Below are 21283 nucleotides of genomic sequence, written 5' to 3' on the forward strand. Positions count from 1 at the left end.
ACATTATAGAGATGGAGTAGCATTGATTCTTTCACCGTCCATGTTCATCTTGACATTATAGCTATAGAGCAAAAGCTACCCCCAATGCCATAGCAACTGAATGTCATTGTATCGGAAAAGCTCTGTGGACCCTGTCCTACTACGCGAACCTAGCCTTTTCACATGTCTCCGGCTAGGGGAGCGTATTCGAAAAGCTCAGTTTTTCAGTATCCGAATATGCCGCATTAGTGTGGAAGGGAGGTGATAACGCAGACATATGTATGCGTTTTAAAATTTACTCGGGCTAGCGTGGACGGGGCCTCTGTCCTCTACCGTCTACATCTAGAAACTAAGCTGCGTGGTGCAGGGAACATCTCGTGATCAGACATGAGGTGTAGTCAACTCCATGCAGCGCTGCAGCCGGCTGCAGCCTACAGATTGCAGAAAGAGTTTATCATAGCCCAATACTTAAAATGACAAATTTTCGGACTTTACAGAGCCGTTTATAATTCCTCCCCGACTGCAAGCGGCAACTCTCTCGTGTTGTATCATGCAGCCGCAGCCGATGTCGAACGCACCTATTGGTTTAAGGCGCGCTAGATTGGCTTTGCAAAAAATAACTTTGATACGGAGCGTTCTAAAACGGAATGACGCGTTTTAAATATCGCTCGATCACGTGAATTTGATCGTGGGAAGTCGAAATCGTGATTAAAATTTGATTAATCGTGCAGCCCTAGTACGCACACATTCAGATTTATAAAACCGTGCGTACGCACACTTGTACGCAATGTTCCTTTTATAAATCACAGATTACCCACAAGTGTGCGTACGTGAATCAGCATTGTACCCCGCCATGAACACGCCCATTTTTAACCATAAATGGTCAATGCAAAGCACCTCATGAATGCTTATCTCGTATCTCATCATGACCCTGGCATGCGATTGTTCTTTACGGTAAATCATGGCGCATGACAACTTCTCAGACACTGTTAGCCTATTGGTGGAGCCCGAAAACTCAGTAAATTTGGTGGCTGGTAGATCACCAATTTAAAAAACTGTGAGTGGCGTCAACTGTGCCAGTGAATACCGCAAGTCGGGATACAATTTGAAAATAAAAGCGTTTTGTTATAAACAGTAATCTATTAAAGTCTGGACTGATAACGAGGACTTAAAGTGTAGCGATTGCACGGGAGCTTAACGACTGTATTTCCAGTTTTTGACATATGATGATATATGCACAGTATTAAATAAATATATTTAGTTATACACTGTGTTCTGGAGTTATTTAAAGGTAGGATATGTGATGTTCCATGCAGTCGGGCATTTCCCCCTACTGCGCTCCGGTAGTGGACAATATGATGGTAAGACAGCGCTGAAATTTGAGTTGAATTGTGCAAGGTGTTTATGGAACAATTATCACTCAGTACAAGCTCAAATAGCCTAATACTGCTGGATTAAATCTTCATGATAATGATGCAATTTAGTGAAGAAAAACTTGTGTGAGGAAAACAAAATATATAAATATAGCTGCAAGCAGCAATGTGGTGGCCAAGCAGTCAAATGACCCATAAAACACTTAAGAAATCCTCAGAACAGGGTTCCGAGGGCATGCAGCAAGTTTGGTGTGAATCCATCAAAGATTTTCTGAGATACGACCCAACTTCCTGTTTGCTGGCTTAATTGCACATTTTGACTCCCTGTACCGGGCAAACGGTTCTGAAAATCAAAAAATCATGTGAAACCCTTTGTGAGTCTTGGTCTGAAGATGCTCTCTGCCAAATTTGGTGAAGATTGGACAACATGTGTAGGAGGAGTAAAGAAAAAACGTTTTTCAATTAATTCAAAATGGCGGCCGGATCAATTCGGCTATTATCACAAGTTATCATGTATCACATAGGGGATGTCCCAACATATCATGAGACAAAGGAATCACTTAATAAAAGCAAACAAATCAACAGTTATTGGCCAAAACACATTTTTGCTTCCTGCGGCCACGCCCAGTGATCACATGACACCAAACTAATTGGACAGCCTCAGAAGAGGGTTCCGAGTCATCATATTAAGTTTGGTGTTGATTTCTCAAAGATTAGCTGAGATATGACCCAACTTCCTGTTTGGTTGCTTTGTTGCCGATTTTGATTGGCTGTACCGGACAAACGGTTTTGAAAATCGAATATCCTTTGATAACTTCTGTGAGGGTTGGTCTGATGATAATGTGTGCCAATTCTGGGGAAGATTTGAAAAAAATAAAAGTAGTTGAAGCGAAAAAACGTGTTTCCTTAAAATTCAAAATGGTGGAAAATCTATATAACCGGAAATTGACGTCATAGGGTGTGTTGAACTCGTCTTGATCCAGGGAATCCAATGGTACCTCATTTTTGAAAATCGGTCATACGGTTCAAAAGTTACGTGTGTAAACACAAGTCCAACTTTGACCAGTTGGTGGCGCTAGAGTGCTCCAATGAGAGACATGAAACTTGGTGAATATAAAGAGGGGACTGTGCTTAATAAGTGTGCCAAATATCACAACTTTTTACCATACGGTTCTAGGGGCTGCCATAGACTCCAATGACAGAAGAAGTGTAATAATAATAAATATAACTGCAAGCAGTAATGGCGGATTCCTCCAAACATTGTGAACCATTGAATTTTTTTTATTCTTGACAAATTGTAACTGTATAGAAAAATCAATGCTGCTGACTTACCAAGGGGATACCAAATCTGACCAATTCCAAATATAGCTGCAAGCAGCAATGAGGTGGCCAAGCAGTCAAATAACCCAGAAAACATTTTAGACATCCTCAGAAGAGGGTAACAAGTACACGCAGCAAGTTTGGTGTGAATCCATCAAAGATTTGCTGAGATACAACCCAACTTCCTGTTTGCTGGCTTAACGGCACATTTTGATTGCCTGTACCGGAAAAACGGTTTCGAAAATCAGAAAACCATGTGTTAGCTTTTGTGAGGCTTGGTCTGAAGATCATCTCTGCTAAATTTGGTGAAGATTTGACTACATGTGTAGGAGGAGTACAGAAAAAACGTTTTTCATTAAATTCAAAATGGCGGCCGCATAAATTCGGCTATTATCACAAATTATTATGAGTCACACACGGGATGTCCCAAGATATCATGAGACAAAGGAATCACTCAATAAAGGCAAACAAATCAATAGTTATTGGCCAAAACACATTTTTGCTTCCTGCGGCCACGCCCAGTGATCACATGACACCAAATTGTCTAGATATCCTCAGAAGAGGGTTCCGAGTCATCATACCAAGTTTGGTGTTGATATCTTGAAGATTTGCTGAGATATGACTTCACTTCCTGTTTGGCTGCTTTTCTGCTGAATTTAATTGGCTGTACCGGACAAACGGTTGTGAGGATCACAATTCTAATCGATAACTTTTGTGAGGCTTGGTCTGAAGATCATCTCTGGTTATTTTGAAGAAGTTTTGACAAAAATTGTAGGAGGAGTAGGCTTTCAAAGGTTTTTGATTAAACCGGAAATAGCGGAAAATCTATATAACCGGAAATTGACGTCATAGGGTGCGTTGAACTCGGCTTGATCCAGGGAATCCAATGGTACCTCATTTTTGAAAATCGGTCATACGGTTCAAAAGTTGCGTGCGTAAACACAAGTCCAACTTTGACCCGTTGGTGGCGCTAGAGTGGTCTAATGGGAGATATGAAACTTGGTTTAAGTATAGAAGTAACTGTCCTTAATGAGTGTGCCAAATTTTACAAAAAGTTGTCGAAGGGGTCTAGGGGCTGCCATTGACTCCCATGGCACTAGAATAAAAAAAAAAAGAATAAAACTAACAATAACAATAGGTTTCCTCCTTACGGAGGAATCCTAATAAGAAAAGGTAGAATCACTTATGTGGCTTCGCCGCTTCGCGGCTTAGCCACCAAATATTACGAGTAATTCGTTCTTCCCACATTTACTTTCTGCAGTCTGACTACAGTACAGTCATCTGCATTGCCAATTCCCACTTTCTCCAAAATGTGCGTAGGCCTACGGATGGGTCAGATTTGCGTGGAAGACCGCACATTCTCCTGTTGATTTTTTTTTTTTTATCACAACCTTTGCGTGGAAAGTGGCGTATGCACATTTTCAGCCCCGTTTTGTGCATACGCAAGCTTTTTAAATGAGACCCCAGGTGAGGTAGTTGCTGATGTTCACCCCAAGGAACATGAAGCAGCTGACTTTCTCCACTTCAGATCCGTTGATGAGTAAGGGTGCATGCTCCTCCTCCTGCCGCCTCCTATAGTCCACAATCATCTCCTTGGTCTTGCTGATGTTGAGGGAGAGGTTATCAGAATCGGAAGGGATTTTATTCGCCATGAGTGTTTGCACAAACAAGGAATTTACTTTGGCAGGGAGGTGAATACATTAAACATATAGGAATATTGAAACTTAAATATGTGGACTAACTGTACAAAAGGAGCAAAGTCTAGCTAATACTAAGGGGGGTCTAGCTAATACTAAGGGGAATACAAAATAAAAATATAAGTAGCCATAATTTACAATTTAACCTAAAAATACCAAAAAATACAGATAGTGCAAACGATACAATAGTGCAAATTGCAATGTGCAGGGTGTCATTGTGCAAAATGTGATTTTAAAGTCAGTGTGAGTCCTTGGCCTTGTTAAAGTGGCCAAGTATTCTCCTGGCACCATGATGTCAGAGATGAGGCCCACGATGGTTGTGTCGTCAGCAAACTTAACAAGGAGGTTGGAGCTGTGCATTGCGATTTTGACTAATAACAGACAAAGTAGGCTATGGCAGAGTTTGTAGTTCTGCAGCCAATTGTGCTCGTGCCGTGTGCAATATACCAAACCAAAACAAAGCGCTGATTAATGAAAGGGAAAGTTGTATCACCTTTTCTCTTAAATTATATATTTTTTGTTGGTTTATTTGTCTTAAATAATATAATATATAATTTCTGTTGAACATTTCGTTAATTCAGCAATGATGACACAAGCGGGAATTAGGGTTGGGCGATATGGCCAAAATCTTCTATCACGGTATGAGTAATTTTATATCACGGTTACGGTATATATCACGGTATAGTAATTGTTTTGTAAATTCAATTAAGAAATGGTACAAAATAACCATACCGTACTTCATCATCGCACTCGATTATTTATTACAAACAAAAACAACTGCCTCACATGAGACAACACTTGAGCTAAAAACAAAAGACTCAAAGTTACGAGTACGAGCGTTACGATTGGCTGATGCGCAGTCATGCCATCCGCGTGGTGACCTACTCACAGCTCAATGCGGATCCGTAATGCCCTCCGACGAAAATTTCAAAATAAGTGAAAGCGATCAGTCTGAGTTTTACTATCCATATAACTTGGGTTTCGGTGTATCAACCTCGTTAAAGCTCGTTCGATACGTAAAAGCTTCAGTTTGATATTTCCCGGCATGACCACTCTCAGTTAGTAAGTAGTTAGCCTTCACTATTCATCCTAGATCAAGAATGCTAGTAACGCCACCAGTGTAATTTTACAGCATTAATTTTACAGCACGAGACAAAACTTGAACAACAAATCGAATTGGTTACCTGCAGAATGGGTCCTCAAATATATAATTAATTAGCATTGGCATGAGTGTGGTCCGCTTAGACAAAATACACTCCACATCGAAAATTCCGTCAGACCAACGCAAATGTGCTTAACGGTCAAACGAAAATAGCAAATCAAATCAAAGTTCAACTACAATACTAAATATCGCAAGAATGCGATTTAAATGATGGCTTATATACAATACAACAACCAGACATTTAATTGACTAGGGATGGAGATTTGAACTGATTTAACTATTCGAATAGTATCCAAAATTATTTTCGAATATCCGGATAATCTATTTTATTAATGTGGTTCCGTTATGTAATTAGCCTGACGTGACGCAAAGCATACACTAATCACATGAACCACCACACATTCTGGCAATAATTGGGACTGTTAAACTATTAGATTAAATAAGGGTTGAATAAAGAAAACAAATGAAAGATCAATTTATTAACATGACGAAAAGACAATGAACTTGAAAAAACGCTGCGTCTTCAGACGTAGGCTCTTAATTTGGCGGAAAAGCGATAGCCTATTATTATGTGAAATAAAAAGTAGGCTACATTGGACTAAATTAAACACATTGGGTAGGCTATCCTCCATAAAAACGAAAGACACAGAGAAATATTGCATATTAACTTGGATATTAACTTGGAACCGGAATCCTATAGGATACGGTGCGCCACCACACATTGCGAACATAAACAGCCGATTAGGCTAGCTCTACATGGCTACTGGTAAGAAAATAAATAAGCCACAACTGCATTAGCCATACGCATTTTTATTCAGGAGAATTAGCATGTAAACATGCTCAGGGGAGAGGCTAGTACGGAGTCGATTTACGAGCAGGCCGGCGTAGAAAAGACTGCAGGAACTGAGGTTGTTGCGTGGTACTGCTTAGCCAGGACACTATGCTTCTTGTAGCGCCAAATGAAATGAAAGGAGACTCGCAGCAGAACGCAGGCGTAGCCTTCCTTTTTTGATGGTTTTCATCATTTTGTAACGTCACAACTATTAGAATTCACAACATGACGCGACGGTTTTTCAATACAACCTTTTTTTTTTTTTATCAAACTACGCTCATAAGTATTGGAATACTAACTTACTTTAGTATGTCCGGATATTCGATTAACCACGCCCATCCCTATAATTGACACGTGTAATACAAAAATATAGTATAAGAGTATACCGCAGTTGAAACGGTATAGCCAGATCTCTCCCGGTAGACACATTTCTACCGTTGCACGGTATATACCGTCATACCGCCTAGCCCTAGCGGGAATCAGATCTCACACTGCCATATGGCAGCTCGACTAAAAAAATCTTAGTCGACCAAGAGCATATCGACCAGAAAATCGACAAGTGGACTAAGTGGGGACAGCCCTAGTGATCAGTACGGATGAGGTGCGGTCACCGATTCTCACCACCTGTGGCCTCCCCGTCAGGAAGTGGAAGATCCACTTGCAGAGGGAGGTGCTTAGTCCCAGGTCCACAAGCTTGGAGACCAGTCTGAAATGGATGGTGGTGTTGTCAATGAACAGCATCCTTACGTACGTATTCCCTTTGGAATACGTATGCGAGTATGAACCGAAGGTTCCCCTTCGTTCTTTCTGTTGTAGTATTAATTAGGGGTGGAACGGTACATGTATTTGTATTGAAACGGTACGGGCTCAAGGTTTGGTGCATGAAATTACACAGAGAATACACGGTATAATAAATAAAGGTTGCGTGCAAATTAATTCATGTAATGAGGAACTACTGTTAGATACTTGTGTTCTTTAGGGACACCTTGCCCCGCCTTTGCTCTGAAGCTCTGATTGGCGCTGCCATGAGTCAGAGATAGCTAGCAGCACTAAGGGCGTGTATGGCGAGTGGTGGCGACCCACAAGAGATAGAGGACCCGCTGGCTTCTTTAAGATCGCAAGTTTAGGAAAACTTCGGTTTCCCAGTCAGCTACAGGCGAGAGAGTGGTGGATAAGACAAGCACTGTGTGTCTGCGCTGTTCAGCAGTTGTGGGGTATGTGAGTGGAAATACATCTAACATGCTTGCGCACATAACGTGACTAAACATATCCAAAGCCATCAGCCGGGTGTGCCAATCACTGGAACAAGACAAAAAAAACTATTTAACTTCTCCCTACAGTGCTTAACCAGCCTATAGATACACATACAAATAGGGCAACAAAAAAATCACAGAAGCAATTGGAATTTACATGTAATCTTCAATGCGCCATATTCACTCGTAGAAGAACCTGGTTTGTTTGGCTTTTCCCTCCATTGTACCGAACTCGTACCGAACCGTGATGTATGAACCGAACCGTGACTTCAGTGTACCGTTCCACCCCTAGTATTTATGCAAATTAGCACATACCTAATTAGATCATTCACCGTTTGCCCATGTTAACAAACAATTTCAAAAAACTTGTCATACATTTTTTGTTTGTCTTGATGTGAGTAATCAGCTCAGTAGTTTACACGGTGATATCTAAAGGTACAAATCTTTACCCTATTCATGTGAGAAAAAAATGAATAGGCGTATGAATAGGCTATATCTGGGTCTTTTTCAAAACTTATTAAAATAAACTCTTAACATATTAAGGATCCAAAATCTGTTGAGTTTGCTTCTGTTGCAATTTGTCCTACCTTTTTTCATAAAATGCCTGGACTATACCGTCTTAGCTCTTACCATCCAATTATGCACTTAAATGCCCCATGTATTTCATGCAAGCCCTAACAATGTTTCTTTTCTCATTTTTGTTTGTGTGTCTGCAACCTTGACAAATCATATTGATTAGCACGGTAAGGATTCTGATCTCCTTCCACAAGTTCCAGCCAGGTTACAGAATAATGTCATTAGATACAATCTACTGATTGGTTGACTTTTCCCAAGCATATTATGTTAGTCCGTTGTACATTATTATACACAATTTTTTTTGTACGTACAGTTGCCCAAGACTAGTCATAAGATGAACCATCTACAAAATGGTATAGAGGGAACCAGGCTTCTAAAGTGTTACTGTTCACTCCTCTTCAGCACTTCTGGGGCCCTGTTGCCAACTGGGGGCTGCCTATTGCTGCCATTTCAGACATGAAGAAAAGCCCAGAGATCATCAGTGGCAGGATGACTTTTGGTGAGATGACTTCAAGACACAAATGCATTTACATGCACGCACTCTCTCTTAACTTAACTCACTCCTTAATTCCTCATCTGCAGCCCTGACCTGCTACTCGCTGCTTTTTATGAGGTTTGCCTACAAGGTCCAACCCAGGAATTGGCTGTTATTTGCGTGCCATCTGACCAATGAGACTGCTCAGCTCATCCAGGGAGGCCGACTCATTAAATACAAGTATAACCAATTGTTTCTGTGCTGTCAGTGATTGCTTCATCAGATAAATATTAAAAACTGGCCCCATTAAGCCCAAACTTTAAGTTCTCAGTCTTACTAGTTTATGGAGGTCAAGTATTTGAAAAGGGCGTTGTTTGGCTTTGCAAATAGTACATTCAACTCTGTGTTAAACAAGTAACTTCATTGGTGCGAGGTTATTGTTACCGTATCAACAAGTTCACCTAATCATGGCTGGTGAAAATATGCATAACTCAATATCTCCCTATCATTGTCAGTAATTAACTTTAAACAACGCAATAAATTATTCAAAGTCCCATCTATTGCAATGTCAAAATACCAATTTTTAATTAATGTTCTTTTACAGCATGGAGAAGAAGATGGCCTCTTAGCTCCAAAGCATCAGACTCCAGTATTTTCCTGGGTACACACGTTCTACTCTACCAAAACATGTCACACCCACCTAAATGCTTTTTACTTAATTATTGATGTCTCTGAAATCAATCATCCAAGTTTCATGCAGACAATTTGTTTAAATTGTTTTACAGCATCACACACAAGTTCGAGATTAAAAAAACATCTACTTATATAGTTGACTGAAGATGATGGTTAACTGTTGACTGAAGATGATGGTTAACTGTATGTAATGGTATTTTGTCATTTGATTAATTTATTTGCTATAATATTTCCACACAATCTCTGAAAAACTACTAGTAAAACATTTAATCCAGATATACATGAAAATAACAATGTTTTTGGTTTCTCTTCTGGAATTGCCTGTGTAACCACTTTCTGTATACTGTATGACTAATGATAAAATAAATATTTTGAGGAAAGTCGAGTGCTAGCTTGTTTCAATATGTTTTATTGATAGCTTGAATTTGACAGGATACACACATTTTATTTCAGTCCCTGAAATGCAATCAATTATATAAAGAAGATGAGTAATCTCCAAAATAATATTAAAAACTATTATAAATGACATGTTTAAAAGGGCTTTGTTTACTTTAGGCCAGAATCACTAACATTATTGTACACAATAATACGTTCTAATAATTACACATCACACTGTGGTTGAGTTTTAATTCCACACATACTAAATGTGCATACAATGCAGTGCTTTCACTCATCAACATGCAGTAAAGTAACAAACCCAATTAATAGATGGTCACCAGACGGTTGCAGTTAGTTAAAGGTCGTCACTAGTAATGACCAGCCCGTTGGCGATCTGGTTCTCTAGAATAAGCCCCTCATCATCCTCCTGCGCAAATGGTAAAGCAGAAACACATCAGCAACAAACATAACCATCACAAACCCCCCAAAATATACTTTATTATTTACTATTAATTTAGCAATACAGATACAAACACATACCCCTACATTCCTCCATTGCACACTTGGAGATGGATTCTTAACTGGATATACTGTATATGTCCATTCTAGTCATTTAAAAAATGTGCTTTACAACAACGTAATTGTTTAATGGTGTTGTCAGCTAATAATGACACAGTAAGGTGTTTCTTACAGTGCAGATTTTCTTTTGTTACACTGCAGCAGTATTAACTATGTGGGTCACTTACTTCGTTCTTTTCCTTGTAGTCTTTTTCTGAACTCCTGTAGGACACCACGTGGATCAGAGTGTAGATCCTGGGGAAACGCAGACAATACACAGTCACAGGTTACAAGAACTTGAAGTCTGGTTTGTGTTCTTACAAGAACAAGCATGCTGGATGGTGCAGCACATCAGTGTTTCTCTTACTATTTATAAAGATATATTACTCCTTGTCTGATATATTTGGCTGTGTGCATGAAAGAGAGCAAATGTTTGACCTGTGGTAGAGCATGGCCAGGAACTGGATGATCAGCAGAACAGCAAAGGACAGCAAGAACATCAAACTAAGAGGCTCCACCTTCAGATAATCTTCAGACTGGCTTCCATTTGGGTAGAACTTGGGAATCTTGATGCTGATCACATCATTTCCAATGGCTTGGAGGAAGAATGTAGCCACAACCCACAGAACATTAACAATGAAATACAGGAACACAGCCTGTAAAAAACAAAAACATGTTTTTGCCATAAAACAATTAAGGTTTTGTGTATACGTAGAATATGGACAAATACTGAATAAGGACAGGAAGTTAGGAATCCCACCTTGTTCCTGAGGGACTTAAGCTCTCTGGTTACCACTTCCTTTTGAGCTTTGTCATCGACAATTGGAGACAGGTACCTCTCAAGCAGCTTTATCCAGAAGTCAGTCTCATCCTTCAGACACACAGGAAAACACAAGATAGTAAACTCGAAATTTTGCGAAACCCTACAGAGATAGTATTTTTGTAAAAAAGAAACCATAGTAAATGTATACCTCAATTCATAATACTGACATTCCAAATAATGGACCCAAAAGAAAATGAAAATGTCATTGTTCACTAATTTTTAGTGCTGTCAGTTTAACGCGTTATTAACGGCGTTAACGCAAACCCAAATTAACGGCGTCAATTATTTTATCGCGCGATTAACGCTCTTTTTGGCCTAGCAAACTTTGTAGTTTTTTTCACATGCTGTTGCAACAACTACCGACGTTGGAAAAACTACAACACCACACCGGATCTAGTTAGACCGGAAACAAAACAACAGGCACGCCAAACACTCGTTTGGCTTGCGAGCTGGCTAAAGAGTATTAGCAGAGCCCGTTTACGGATATCGTTATTTTGAGTGGATGACGAGCGCGAGATGCCGAAATGGATGCCAGTAAGATTCTGAATGGAAAGTTTGCTTTTAAAAAGTTGCCAAATGGTTCTATTGACAAGACCAGTGATCTGTGTGTTTTGTCGTTGTAAACTGAGCTATCATCGTAGCACGTCCAGTCTGAAATACCACTTGATGGCCAAGCACACAGCTGATGCGAATTCTCTGCCCCCTCGTCACAGCCAGGCGATTGCAATGTTGTTTTCAATAAAAAAAATATTTGCATAAAGCAAATCCGAACCACTTTTCTATGTTGATAAGAGCATTAAAATTTGAAAAAAGATTGGGACAAAAAGAAATCAGGGACATTTAGAATAGATAAAAATGTGCGATTAATTGTGATTAATCGCGAGTTAACTATGACATTAATGCGATTAATCGCGATTAAATATTTTAATCGTTTGACAGCACTACTAATTTTACATGACATTTTTACATGACATTTAACAAAAACTCTGATTTCATGGGTGCAAAGATATAAGTTAATAGGGTATCACACGCACCTCCTTTCACAGCAATAACCTCAACCAACAGGTTTTTATAGCAACAAATCAAATCTACTTTGGTGAATTTTTGACCACTCCTTGCAGAAACCAGCCAGTAGAGTGAGGTTTCAGATCCTGCCACAGCATTCATTTAAAAATCCCACCCCAAAAAATCCCAACTATTTTGCTTTGTTGAAAAAGCGATCTTGAGTGGAACTGAAATCTCGGATGTTTGATTTAGGTCGTCAAAGTCTTTGTAATTTGAGCGAGTGCGGGTCGCCCGTGAGACCGCCTAGTCTTTTAGTCGGCAGCCATGCTAGAAAGCATCATAGTAGTATTTTCGTAGCTAATTTTATAGCTCAATTTTACATGAAAAAACAGAAAGAGGGAAATTTTATGAAGATATGACTATTGTGAAGACAGCCAGGTGGTGAGATTTTAATGTAGGTTGCTGTAAAAACTTTGATTTGTTTGACTTGGGAGAGACCCGTCAGCCTCCATTGACGATTGCGGCAGCAACGAGTATTGACACTCGTCGATAACAGTGTTGTCGATCTGCATCTGATGAGTATTTTCTTAATTTCGTACCAGGGTCAATTCTACATCCAAATGGAGAGCAGTGTTTTAAAGATATGGCGATTGTGAAGACAGCCAGCGGGTCAGCATATTTTTGTTATTTGTGTAAAACTTGAAATTTGAGTGAGACCGCGTCTTGTTTTGACGTTATAGCCTCTGAGTCACAGACTTGGCTCGCCCACTGGCAGTGTGTAGTAGTAGGCTACAGTACTGTCTTCAATGCCACAGCTATGGCTAAACTTTATTATGTCTTATTACACGGCTGTTCTTAATACAGTAGAATGCTTCATTCACTTGAATGGGGCTTCCCAACGTTCTGCGGTGAACAATTTTCTCATATTTGACCGTTGCTATGCATATTTGACAGCAGTCAAGGGAAGTGGCCTTTTTGCCTCGGATTCACGTCTTTCGTAGCACTCCGCTAGTCCGGTAACTTTTCAACCCCAGCGTACTCTGTTGCTTAGCGACGTCAGCTGATTTGAAGCCTAAAGAACCTTCAAAGTCTATGAAGTTCAACGTCTTTGGCGAACTATTTCTCTGCTGATCAACAATACAAATGGTAACAAATACATTGTAAAAAGACACATTGGGTTAAGTTATTTTTGTTGGCAAGTAGCCGTGTACTAAGCGGGATAATGTATAGAATGCCGGTTATTTTGGGGAAAATAAGCCCCGACAGGGCGAACAGCACCCCGACGCGAAGAAGAAACATTCTCATTTCCGGCGCTTTCATACAATCAGTTAAGTGTGGACAGCAGCTAGCTTGCCTCTAGCAAACTGCTTTTTAATTAGCCATGTCCCCATAAATTAATATCGAACTTATTTACGTTTTGGGGGGCTTTTTGTCAGTTAGCAGACGGTACTATTTGAATAAAAAAACCATCTGAAATACTGCCAGTGACAATGTTACAGTAGCTTGTTTCAAAGGGGGTTTCTTGTTTCAAAGGGTGTTCTTAATGAATTATGCAATAGGCTCTGTGCACAATCGTACTGACGAACTTCCGCTGTAGCCAAAATTAGGGAAATCAGTTTCTGGTTTACTGGAGAGAATCACCTGAGTTTCTAAAATGCTCAGCTTCAGTAGATGTCTCCAAGACCTGCCTTAAATAAGCGTCAGTGACGTCCATCGCATCGTAAATGCTTTTCCCCCAACAAGCAAGCGGGACAAGGGATTCAAACTGTACATATCCAGTTATCTGCACAACTATGAGCGTAAGTAGTATAATGTGGTGTTCCGGTCGGCTAGCGTCTAAGCTAGTTAGCGATGTGTTCATTTTAGTGTAGTATAGAAACTTGATTGTCTTTATTTGAAACGCTAACTGTCCGTTTTTTTGTATTATCATTTGTATTTCTGCCCCTCTTTCCATAATCGTTTTTCTTTGAAACATGATAGCCTAATATAGCCCGATAGCCCGAATTTTGGCTACAGCGGAAGTTCGTCAGTACGATTGTGCACAGAGCCTATATGATTAGGCTAAATGCTTGAAAATATCACAAGATGGGAAAACGGACCCACCTGCAACCGACGCAAGCACACCCTACATCCCCAAAAATTGTACCCTCTCTAGTTTAGGAATTGAAACTTCATGAAAATTCCTAGGTTAAGATGGTTCTGTAATAGCTAAATTCCTATCCTAAAATGAAATGGGATTTTTTTCCGACAGGAAACACGTTTCTGTGATACCAAAAATTCTGAGATAAGATAGGATTTCAGACGTTTCTGTAATGAGGCCCCAGAATCACAAATACCGATGTGGAATTCAAATCTCAACATATTGTGCCAAAGGTCCCAATGGCTTAATGCTTGACCACGGACCCTATTCTGAAGTAAACATTTGTCAGTTACAGTTGTATAAACATGCACAATATGCCTTACCTCTGTCAGTTTCTCCACCTGAGGGGCAATAAGTGTTTTCTCGATGGCTCGCTTCACCCTCCTCTCGAGTCGCTCAGCTCGATTGGTCTTCAGGATCCGTCGTGCCTGCTCATCCAGAGCATACTGAAGTTCCTCTAGCTTGCTCTCTGAAAGGATATCCTCTGGTCCCACCCTGTCCTTCAGTTCACCATTTACTGTGTCCGTCAGCATCATAACAAGCTCCTCACACACATCCTCCTGGTTCTTGTTACGCAGTGTGTACCTGAGAAAGAGTTATGCATATCTGTACGTGGATACAGAGCTTGATAAAGAACTAACCTTTACCTGGACACATAGCTAAAACTGACCTGTACCTGGATATAAAACCATCGTTATACAACTAACTTTTAACTATATATAGCACTAGAGTTATAGAACCGACCTGTACCTGGATGTAGAACTCCAGGTCCAGAACTAACCTATAACTGGATATACAGTAGAGCAAAAATAATAGAACAATAATATTAGAACTAACATTTAACTGGATGTAAGGCCTACCTGATCTGCTCTTGCAGATTCCTCTTCATGTTGGCATAGGTCAACTTTTTTAAGAACTCAGTCTTGACTGGCTCCACCCAGTCTGGTATGGCAAATTGAAAAAAATAATGTCTGCATTTAGTATTAGTAGCTATCGTAATTTGAAACAATAGTTGTGTCAATAATGTGTCTAAAAGTAAAACCTTAGGTACAGGTATTGTATTATGTAAACAGCTGAGCTGGACCACCCACCACTATCAGGGACCAACTTTGTCTCCACATGCATAGTGTCATCGTAAAACATTGTCATAGTGTCATCGTCATCTTCATTGTCATCTTCATTGTCAAGGCTGGAGTTTGTACTGACATTCTTAGAGACGCTGTCGTCACTCCTACTGAAATAGTATATTATTATATTGATATAATTTTAAATAAGTGTCATTCAGACTATAATTAATCCTGAAATTCTATCAGTGTACCTATAGCCTGACGCTGAGTCTCCATCTTCATGCTGTAGTTTGTTATCAGAGAAACACCTTTTGCCACTTGGATGGATCTCCTTTCTGGCATCATGGTGTTTGTTTCCTTCCTGTGGGATCTGTAGTACTTCCTCATATGTAGATGAGGAAGGGACTGCCTGGGTCTTCTGACTAATGGCATTCTGCATCTGTTGCAGAATCATATTATCTGTCTCTTGAGTCACCTGTAATGAAATGAAAATTATAGTCTATTAGAATACAACCTTTATTTTACATTGTTCCTGAGCACAGATCCCCACTGTATCAATACAAACCTGTATTTTCACGTCCCAGCAGCAGAGTTTGCAATTACGGTCACAGAGAACACTCTGCATTTTTTTCTCCTCCATCTCTTTGCTCGATTCTCTGGTGCCCCAAGACACTATGTGCATGTTAACCAGGGAGTAGATAGTTAGTAGCAGGTAGCCAGATGGGATGCAGATGAAGTACATTAGTCCGTAGATGATCATGCTGAACTCCTCTGGGTGCAAGATGGCTGTAACCAGGTACATGATTGTCATGGAGACCAGGAATAGCCCTGTGGGCGTGAGGAATGTTTCCTGCTGAACCATGTCACCTAGAGGAATGACATACATGACATTAAAATGTAAAAATATACTGCAGGCTATATCAACATATTTTAACAGAGCGTTGTAGACCGTAAAATCCCATCATCTCATTTTCATTGGCAATTTATTGCAATGCGTTTCCCCGACGCATTGTTCGTGTTGATGTGAATGCTCCATAACACTGTCACGTAAGTCGCATAATCTTTCCTCATCAATACTTTGGGAATCGATCGGCTACTTCTCAGACCTCAACAAAAAATGTTAAATGTTAATAATAAAAATATTTAAAAACTATGTCTTCACATAGTACTTAAATATGTCGATATGCACTTCTTTACGGCAATATTGTGGAATATCTTGAAATCTTGAATGTCTCTAAAGACAGAGAACTGTTTATTGCTGCGTTCCGACAGATCGGCCTACTAGGTTTACGGTTGTTGTTTTTTTCAAAGTGCCAGTAGCCTATAGTAGCCTATGCCAAAACTATCTGTACTGTGATATGGTACCAATACTGGTTTAACATACAACTTCTTGAAGTAGTGCTGTCAATGTTGTATACATTTGTAAATTGATCATTCAGACAAAGCTTTGTCAGAGTTTACCAAGTGTTCCTTTCTAAATTGTTCTATAAACATCACAAACGATAAATCTTCCACAATATAAACCCATTCTAGAAATTCTAAATTTTTATTTTAAAGAATTGCACTATGCAAAAGTCTTAGGCATCCAAGATTTTTTTTTTACGTGAAAAAACATTACAACCACAAATTCCAGAACTTTCAAAAACTTTTTAAGCACTATTTTGGGGGTTTTCAAGGACTACAATCAGAGATTTTATCAAACATATACTTCATTTCCTTTAAATTAATCCTTATTAAAGCTACATATGTTATTCAATCAAGAGCAGCGAGTGATTTTCTCTTTTTCTTTTGTTCTTTGATTAACATTAATGAGACGGGCAGCAGTGGGTTTATTAGACGTTTGTCTTGAAAAACACTTAAAATAATTGAGAACATGATCCTATGCTATAACGCAAACCAAAGAATGCCAGAAAAAATGGATGGTGCTTTAATTAATTTCGTAGGAGGGGGATGGGCTGAGGCATTACTTTTGAGCTTTTTTTATATTTATGAACACTTAATTCAAGCACTTTTCAAGTACCTCGTCATTAATATGACTGTTTTCAAGGGTTTTCCAGGACTTAAATTTCAAATAGTAAAATTCAAGTACTTCAAGCACTTTAAGCATCTTGTACTGTTCTGTATTTGGTAGTATGAAAGTGAAATTTAGCTTTTTGTTTTGTTTGGCTTTTCGTTTTTGTTTTGTTTTCAATCATTTTAGCTTTACTTTAAAAAAAAATATTTATAAAAAATATAGGTCTATATATATATATATTGACTTTTGCACAATTTTAGGCATTTCTGCTTATCAATGATAATGACAGCAAGAGACAGACAGGACCTTTCCAGGAGAAAGCGTGCGGGGATCATGTGCCGCAAAGGGCCCAGACTGGAATTGAACCCTGGCTGCTGCGGTAAAGCCTTAGATTGTGTTTGGTATGTGTTTTTACGCAATGAGCCTTTAGAATTTGATATGCTCTGCAATTGAGGAACTGTTGTAGCTCTGTATGTGCCACCAAAAGCCAGCCAGTCAGCTAATGGGTGAGCCTCACCAATAATGGAGAAGAAGGAAGCAGTCATGAGGAAGGCATAGAGAACACTCATTATGGCTGCAATTGAGATCTGGAGGTTGGGTTTGGCCACAAAGCACACAAACATGTAGAATACAGGTGGGATCACTGAGATGACGATGGACAGGGTCCCTGGAATCTGAAACACAAACTGGAAAGCTCCTAGAAAGAAAACAATGCAAACACAAGAAACACTAAGAAACAAGAAACACTAAGTACAATTATGTATGTATACCATTTTATTATTTAACATTTAAGGGTTAATCTAATTCTGGGTGTCAGAACAAAGTTCATGTCAAACCACCCTTTTCTATCAGAGTTTAATGCTGCTACATAATGTATAGAACCTAATTTACTGATGACTGAAACGTGACAGTACCAACGTTAATTATTACTGTTTCTTCATAGAGATCAGCTGAGCTAAGATTTTATCTTGTATGTTATAGTATGTTATCTTCCCAGTGCCTGCCCAACAATATACAAAGTCATGAATAATGGGATTGGAGGACAAAACAGGCAAAAGTAGAGCTGCTTACTGATGGAAGTAGATATGAGCTAAGCCAAGTTTTAAATAGAAAAATTAGGAGTAGTGAAAGGAAGACAAGTCTAGAGTTTGGAGCTTTACCTGCTATCATGAGGGAGACAGAGGCTGGTCCAAGGATGGAGGAGCTGACAGTGAACATCTGGTAGAAAATATAGAGTCTTGAGATGGAGCTATTCCTTTTGACAGTCTCTCCTCCACTGTGCAGCAGATCCAGGGTGTTGGCCAAGGTGGATGGACCCCAGCGACGTCGCTGGTTATAAAACTCCTTAAACTCCTGGGGCGAGTTAGTGTAGGCGTCAGATGCTGCATTGTACTCCACCCTCCATCCCTGTTGCAACAGCAGCGTGCACAACCACCTGTCCTCTCCTGGATAGAGGTGTGTGGGGGGAGGAGTGTGTGTGTGGGGTTGGGGGGGAGGTATTGACTGATTAGGGGAAAGTAGCTAATTGCATTACAGTGACTCCTTAGATATGTGTAATATAATTATGAAGCACTCCTTTATATTTCCAGTAAGTCAAACCAGATTGGACCTAAATGGCCTAAAAGTACTCAACAATTGATTTGGTGATGACTTTCCATTTCAGACCTGAATGTAGGTTTAAGTTGGAGTTAAAATTTATGGTTAGTTGGTTACCTTGGTCGTACTGGACATATTCCGAGGCTTTTGTTGCTGTGGTTGTGTATCTCTTCAAGACATTGTCATCCATGAGGGCAGAACCTCTGAACAGACTGAAGCAACCAGGCGAGCAGAGGACTGAACCAAACACATGCTCAGCTGTCTTTTGGAGCCAGTGTCCTACAGCATACTCAAATTTCTGGTACCACACCATTGGACCTTTGGAGGAGGGCAATTGCATTAGAGTCTGATATCAAGCACCATATCACACAAAAAGTGTGGTGTTTTTTTGTATGTTCTAAAATGTTTAGCACCTTGCTAAGATTTAATTTGATATTGCATTTACATTTGTTTGTTCATTTTTTCTGTTCCAATGTTGTAAACACATTTTTATATAATTATGTTTCAGCTGGCTTAACATTTGGATTTCAGTTTAAGCTTATTGGTTGATTACTTTTGACCCTTGACCTGTTGTTATCGGGATATATATTAGGAGGAATGGAAACAGAAGATGGTGGAGAGCAGATCAGAGTTTGTGTGTCGAGTTTTTATATAAGTTTTGCAGTCCTTGTAAAACTTGAACTTTAGGATATTAAAGTTAAGTAAGTTGGATGTGTTATCAACTAGGTGACCATATTATGAATGTAATTGGTGAGTTGGTTACAATTCATTAAGGGACTGTGTCAGACTGGAAAAGACAGAATGACGGATAGCCAAATTCATGAAACTTTCCATTCTTCTGGACAATCAAATACTTCTAAAAACTCTGTTAATATTCTCCCTGGACGCCGTCTATCTGCTCAACCAACTTTCCTAACATCACCACGCCATGAGGTAACTGGTTGTGCCGCGTGTTGCCCATAGACGTCAGCCGCCATCTCATGCTGTGGGCCAACATACCCGAGCCACACCACAGCTGGCATTCAAAAGCTTGGGTTTTTATTTTCAATTAGTAAAAAGAATAATTTCAGGCCATTGATTTTGTCTATCCAGTTTTGATCTTTTATATATTAAATGTTAATTAATTTATATATTAAATGTATATTAAAAGAGGTTTTAAGTTACGTTGGATGCAGATGCATCTTTTTTTTTTTTTTTATAGTCACCTTTGGCATCTTTGAAAAGAACAACTTACAAATTAATATTTTTATGTTAGTTAAAAAGATCTCAGGGCGCCTTACCAAGTATTTTGTCTTTTGCCAAAAACCGAGGAATGAGGGGCACTACAAATATTTATTGGAACATTATGGGTTCTATCTTTATCACGCAAATACAACCTGCAACTAACAAAGCACAATTGTCACACTTTTAAAAGCGACACATAAATAAAACCTAATATAAGATGTAAGGAGTAACTCCTTTGTGTTTATTAGAATACTTGTCCGGTGTACTACTCAGTGGCGGTTCTAGACCAATTCAGGGAGGGGGGGCAATTAGGGGACAGTTATACTGTTAGAGGGGCCAGTTACATTAAACATTATTGTTGTCATATAGTTTTCTTCACTGCACATGCTCAGCATTTATAGTTGTGCAGCCTTCTTGTAGATACATCGATGAAAATTGCATGAATCATTTTTGCACTTGGCGGCTCTGTCTTAAAGGTTTGTTCGCTTGTAGTGCAGAAAAACCTCACAAAAGATGTACCTGTGGTTGGTAAACAAAAGCTATCTAGTAATTTTGCCGGAGACAAAAAATGACAAAAAAAATGACAATTCATGACGCATTTGAGAGAACTAGTGAGTAGGCAGAACTTATTTGCTTAAAGTTAAAGTTAGTTGTGATACTCATGACTTGCTGTTATTACGCACTGTCATAGCGGACAGCTTGGATACCGATCTAACTAGACAACTTTCCCAATCAAAGTGAACACTCAAATGATCTAAACTATAGACCATAGCATTACATATATCAAAACAGAAGGAACACAACAATAGAACTCCAAACAACGCTTATTTAACTAAGCAAATGCCCTAAACTTAGTAGATTTTCAGCTTGCCGCAGGGCATTCTGGGTACCAAGAGCAATGCACATTGTGTAACACACTTCAGTTGTGGATAGTATGTCCAGAAATAAAGCCAAATCACTCATTTAGTGGCAGAATCCATTGTTATGTCTACAAAACTATTTTAGATATAGTATAAGTTAAGCTAGCTAGCAAATCCTGAGGATAGCCTAGTAGCAGACCTTTCTACGTGACAAAGGGCATGGGTGTTTTGTCCCTCGGGAGTTGCCGTAGGCTTGAT

At 39.4% G+C, this 21283-nt stretch overlaps 2 protein-coding genes across 2 annotated transcripts in view; one reads left to right on the forward strand and one right to left on the reverse strand.

Annotated features, from left to right (window-relative positions):
- Positions 1–7074: 7074 nt before the first annotated feature.
- Positions 7075–9745, forward strand: mpc1 (mitochondrial pyruvate carrier 1). Its single transcript, XM_084709420.1, has 4 exons — positions 7075–7110; positions 8595–8691; positions 8775–8907; positions 9272–9745. The coding sequence occupies exons 1-4, from the start codon at positions 7075–7077 to the stop codon at positions 9294–9296; spliced, it is 291 nt and encodes a 96-aa protein (XP_084565546.1). The 3' UTR covers positions 9297–9745.
- A 4-nt stretch (positions 9746–9749) lies between these two features.
- chs1 (chitin synthase 1) overlaps positions 9750–21283 on the reverse strand; it is a 64198-nt gene continuing 52664 nt past the window's right edge. Inside the window, exons 10-21 of the mRNA XM_084709048.1 lie at positions 19059–19259; positions 18506–18790; positions 17863–18042; positions 15897–16198; positions 15583–15806; positions 15356–15498; positions 15125–15206; positions 14588–14849; positions 11057–11167; positions 10735–10952; positions 10485–10551; positions 9750–10165 (exon numbers count right to left, since the gene is read on the reverse strand). Of these exons, the coding sequence (XP_084565174.1) occupies positions 10094–10165; positions 10485–10551; positions 10735–10952; positions 11057–11167; positions 14588–14849; positions 15125–15206; positions 15356–15498; positions 15583–15806; positions 15897–16198; positions 17863–18042; positions 18506–18790; positions 19059–19259 (2147 nt within the window). The 3' untranslated portion in view covers positions 9750–10093. The remainder of the gene's footprint in view (positions 10166–10484; positions 10552–10734; positions 10953–11056; positions 11168–14587; positions 14850–15124; positions 15207–15355; positions 15499–15582; positions 15807–15896; positions 16199–17862; positions 18043–18505; positions 18791–19058; positions 19260–21283) is intronic.

This window comes from Hypomesus nipponensis, chromosome 11, assembly GCF_054491055.1.
Source record: "Hypomesus nipponensis isolate SF chromosome 11, ASM5449105v1, whole genome shotgun sequence".
NCBI lineage: Eukaryota > Metazoa > Chordata > Actinopteri > Osmeriformes > Osmeridae > Hypomesus > Hypomesus nipponensis.

Excerpts from the sequence above, each read along its gene's own strand:
- mpc1 (XM_084709420.1), top strand. The coding sequence starts at position 7,075 with ATGGATGGTGGTGTTGTCAATGAACAGCATCCTTAC. Across the intron at positions 7,111-8,594 it reads TCAATGAACAGCATCCTTAC|CACTTCTGGGGCCCTGTTGC; the intron begins GTACGTATTCCC and ends ACTCCTCTTCAG. Across the intron at positions 8,692-8,774 it reads CAGTGGCAGGATGACTTTTG|CCCTGACCTGCTACTCGCTG; the intron begins GTGAGATGACTT and ends CCTCATCTGCAG.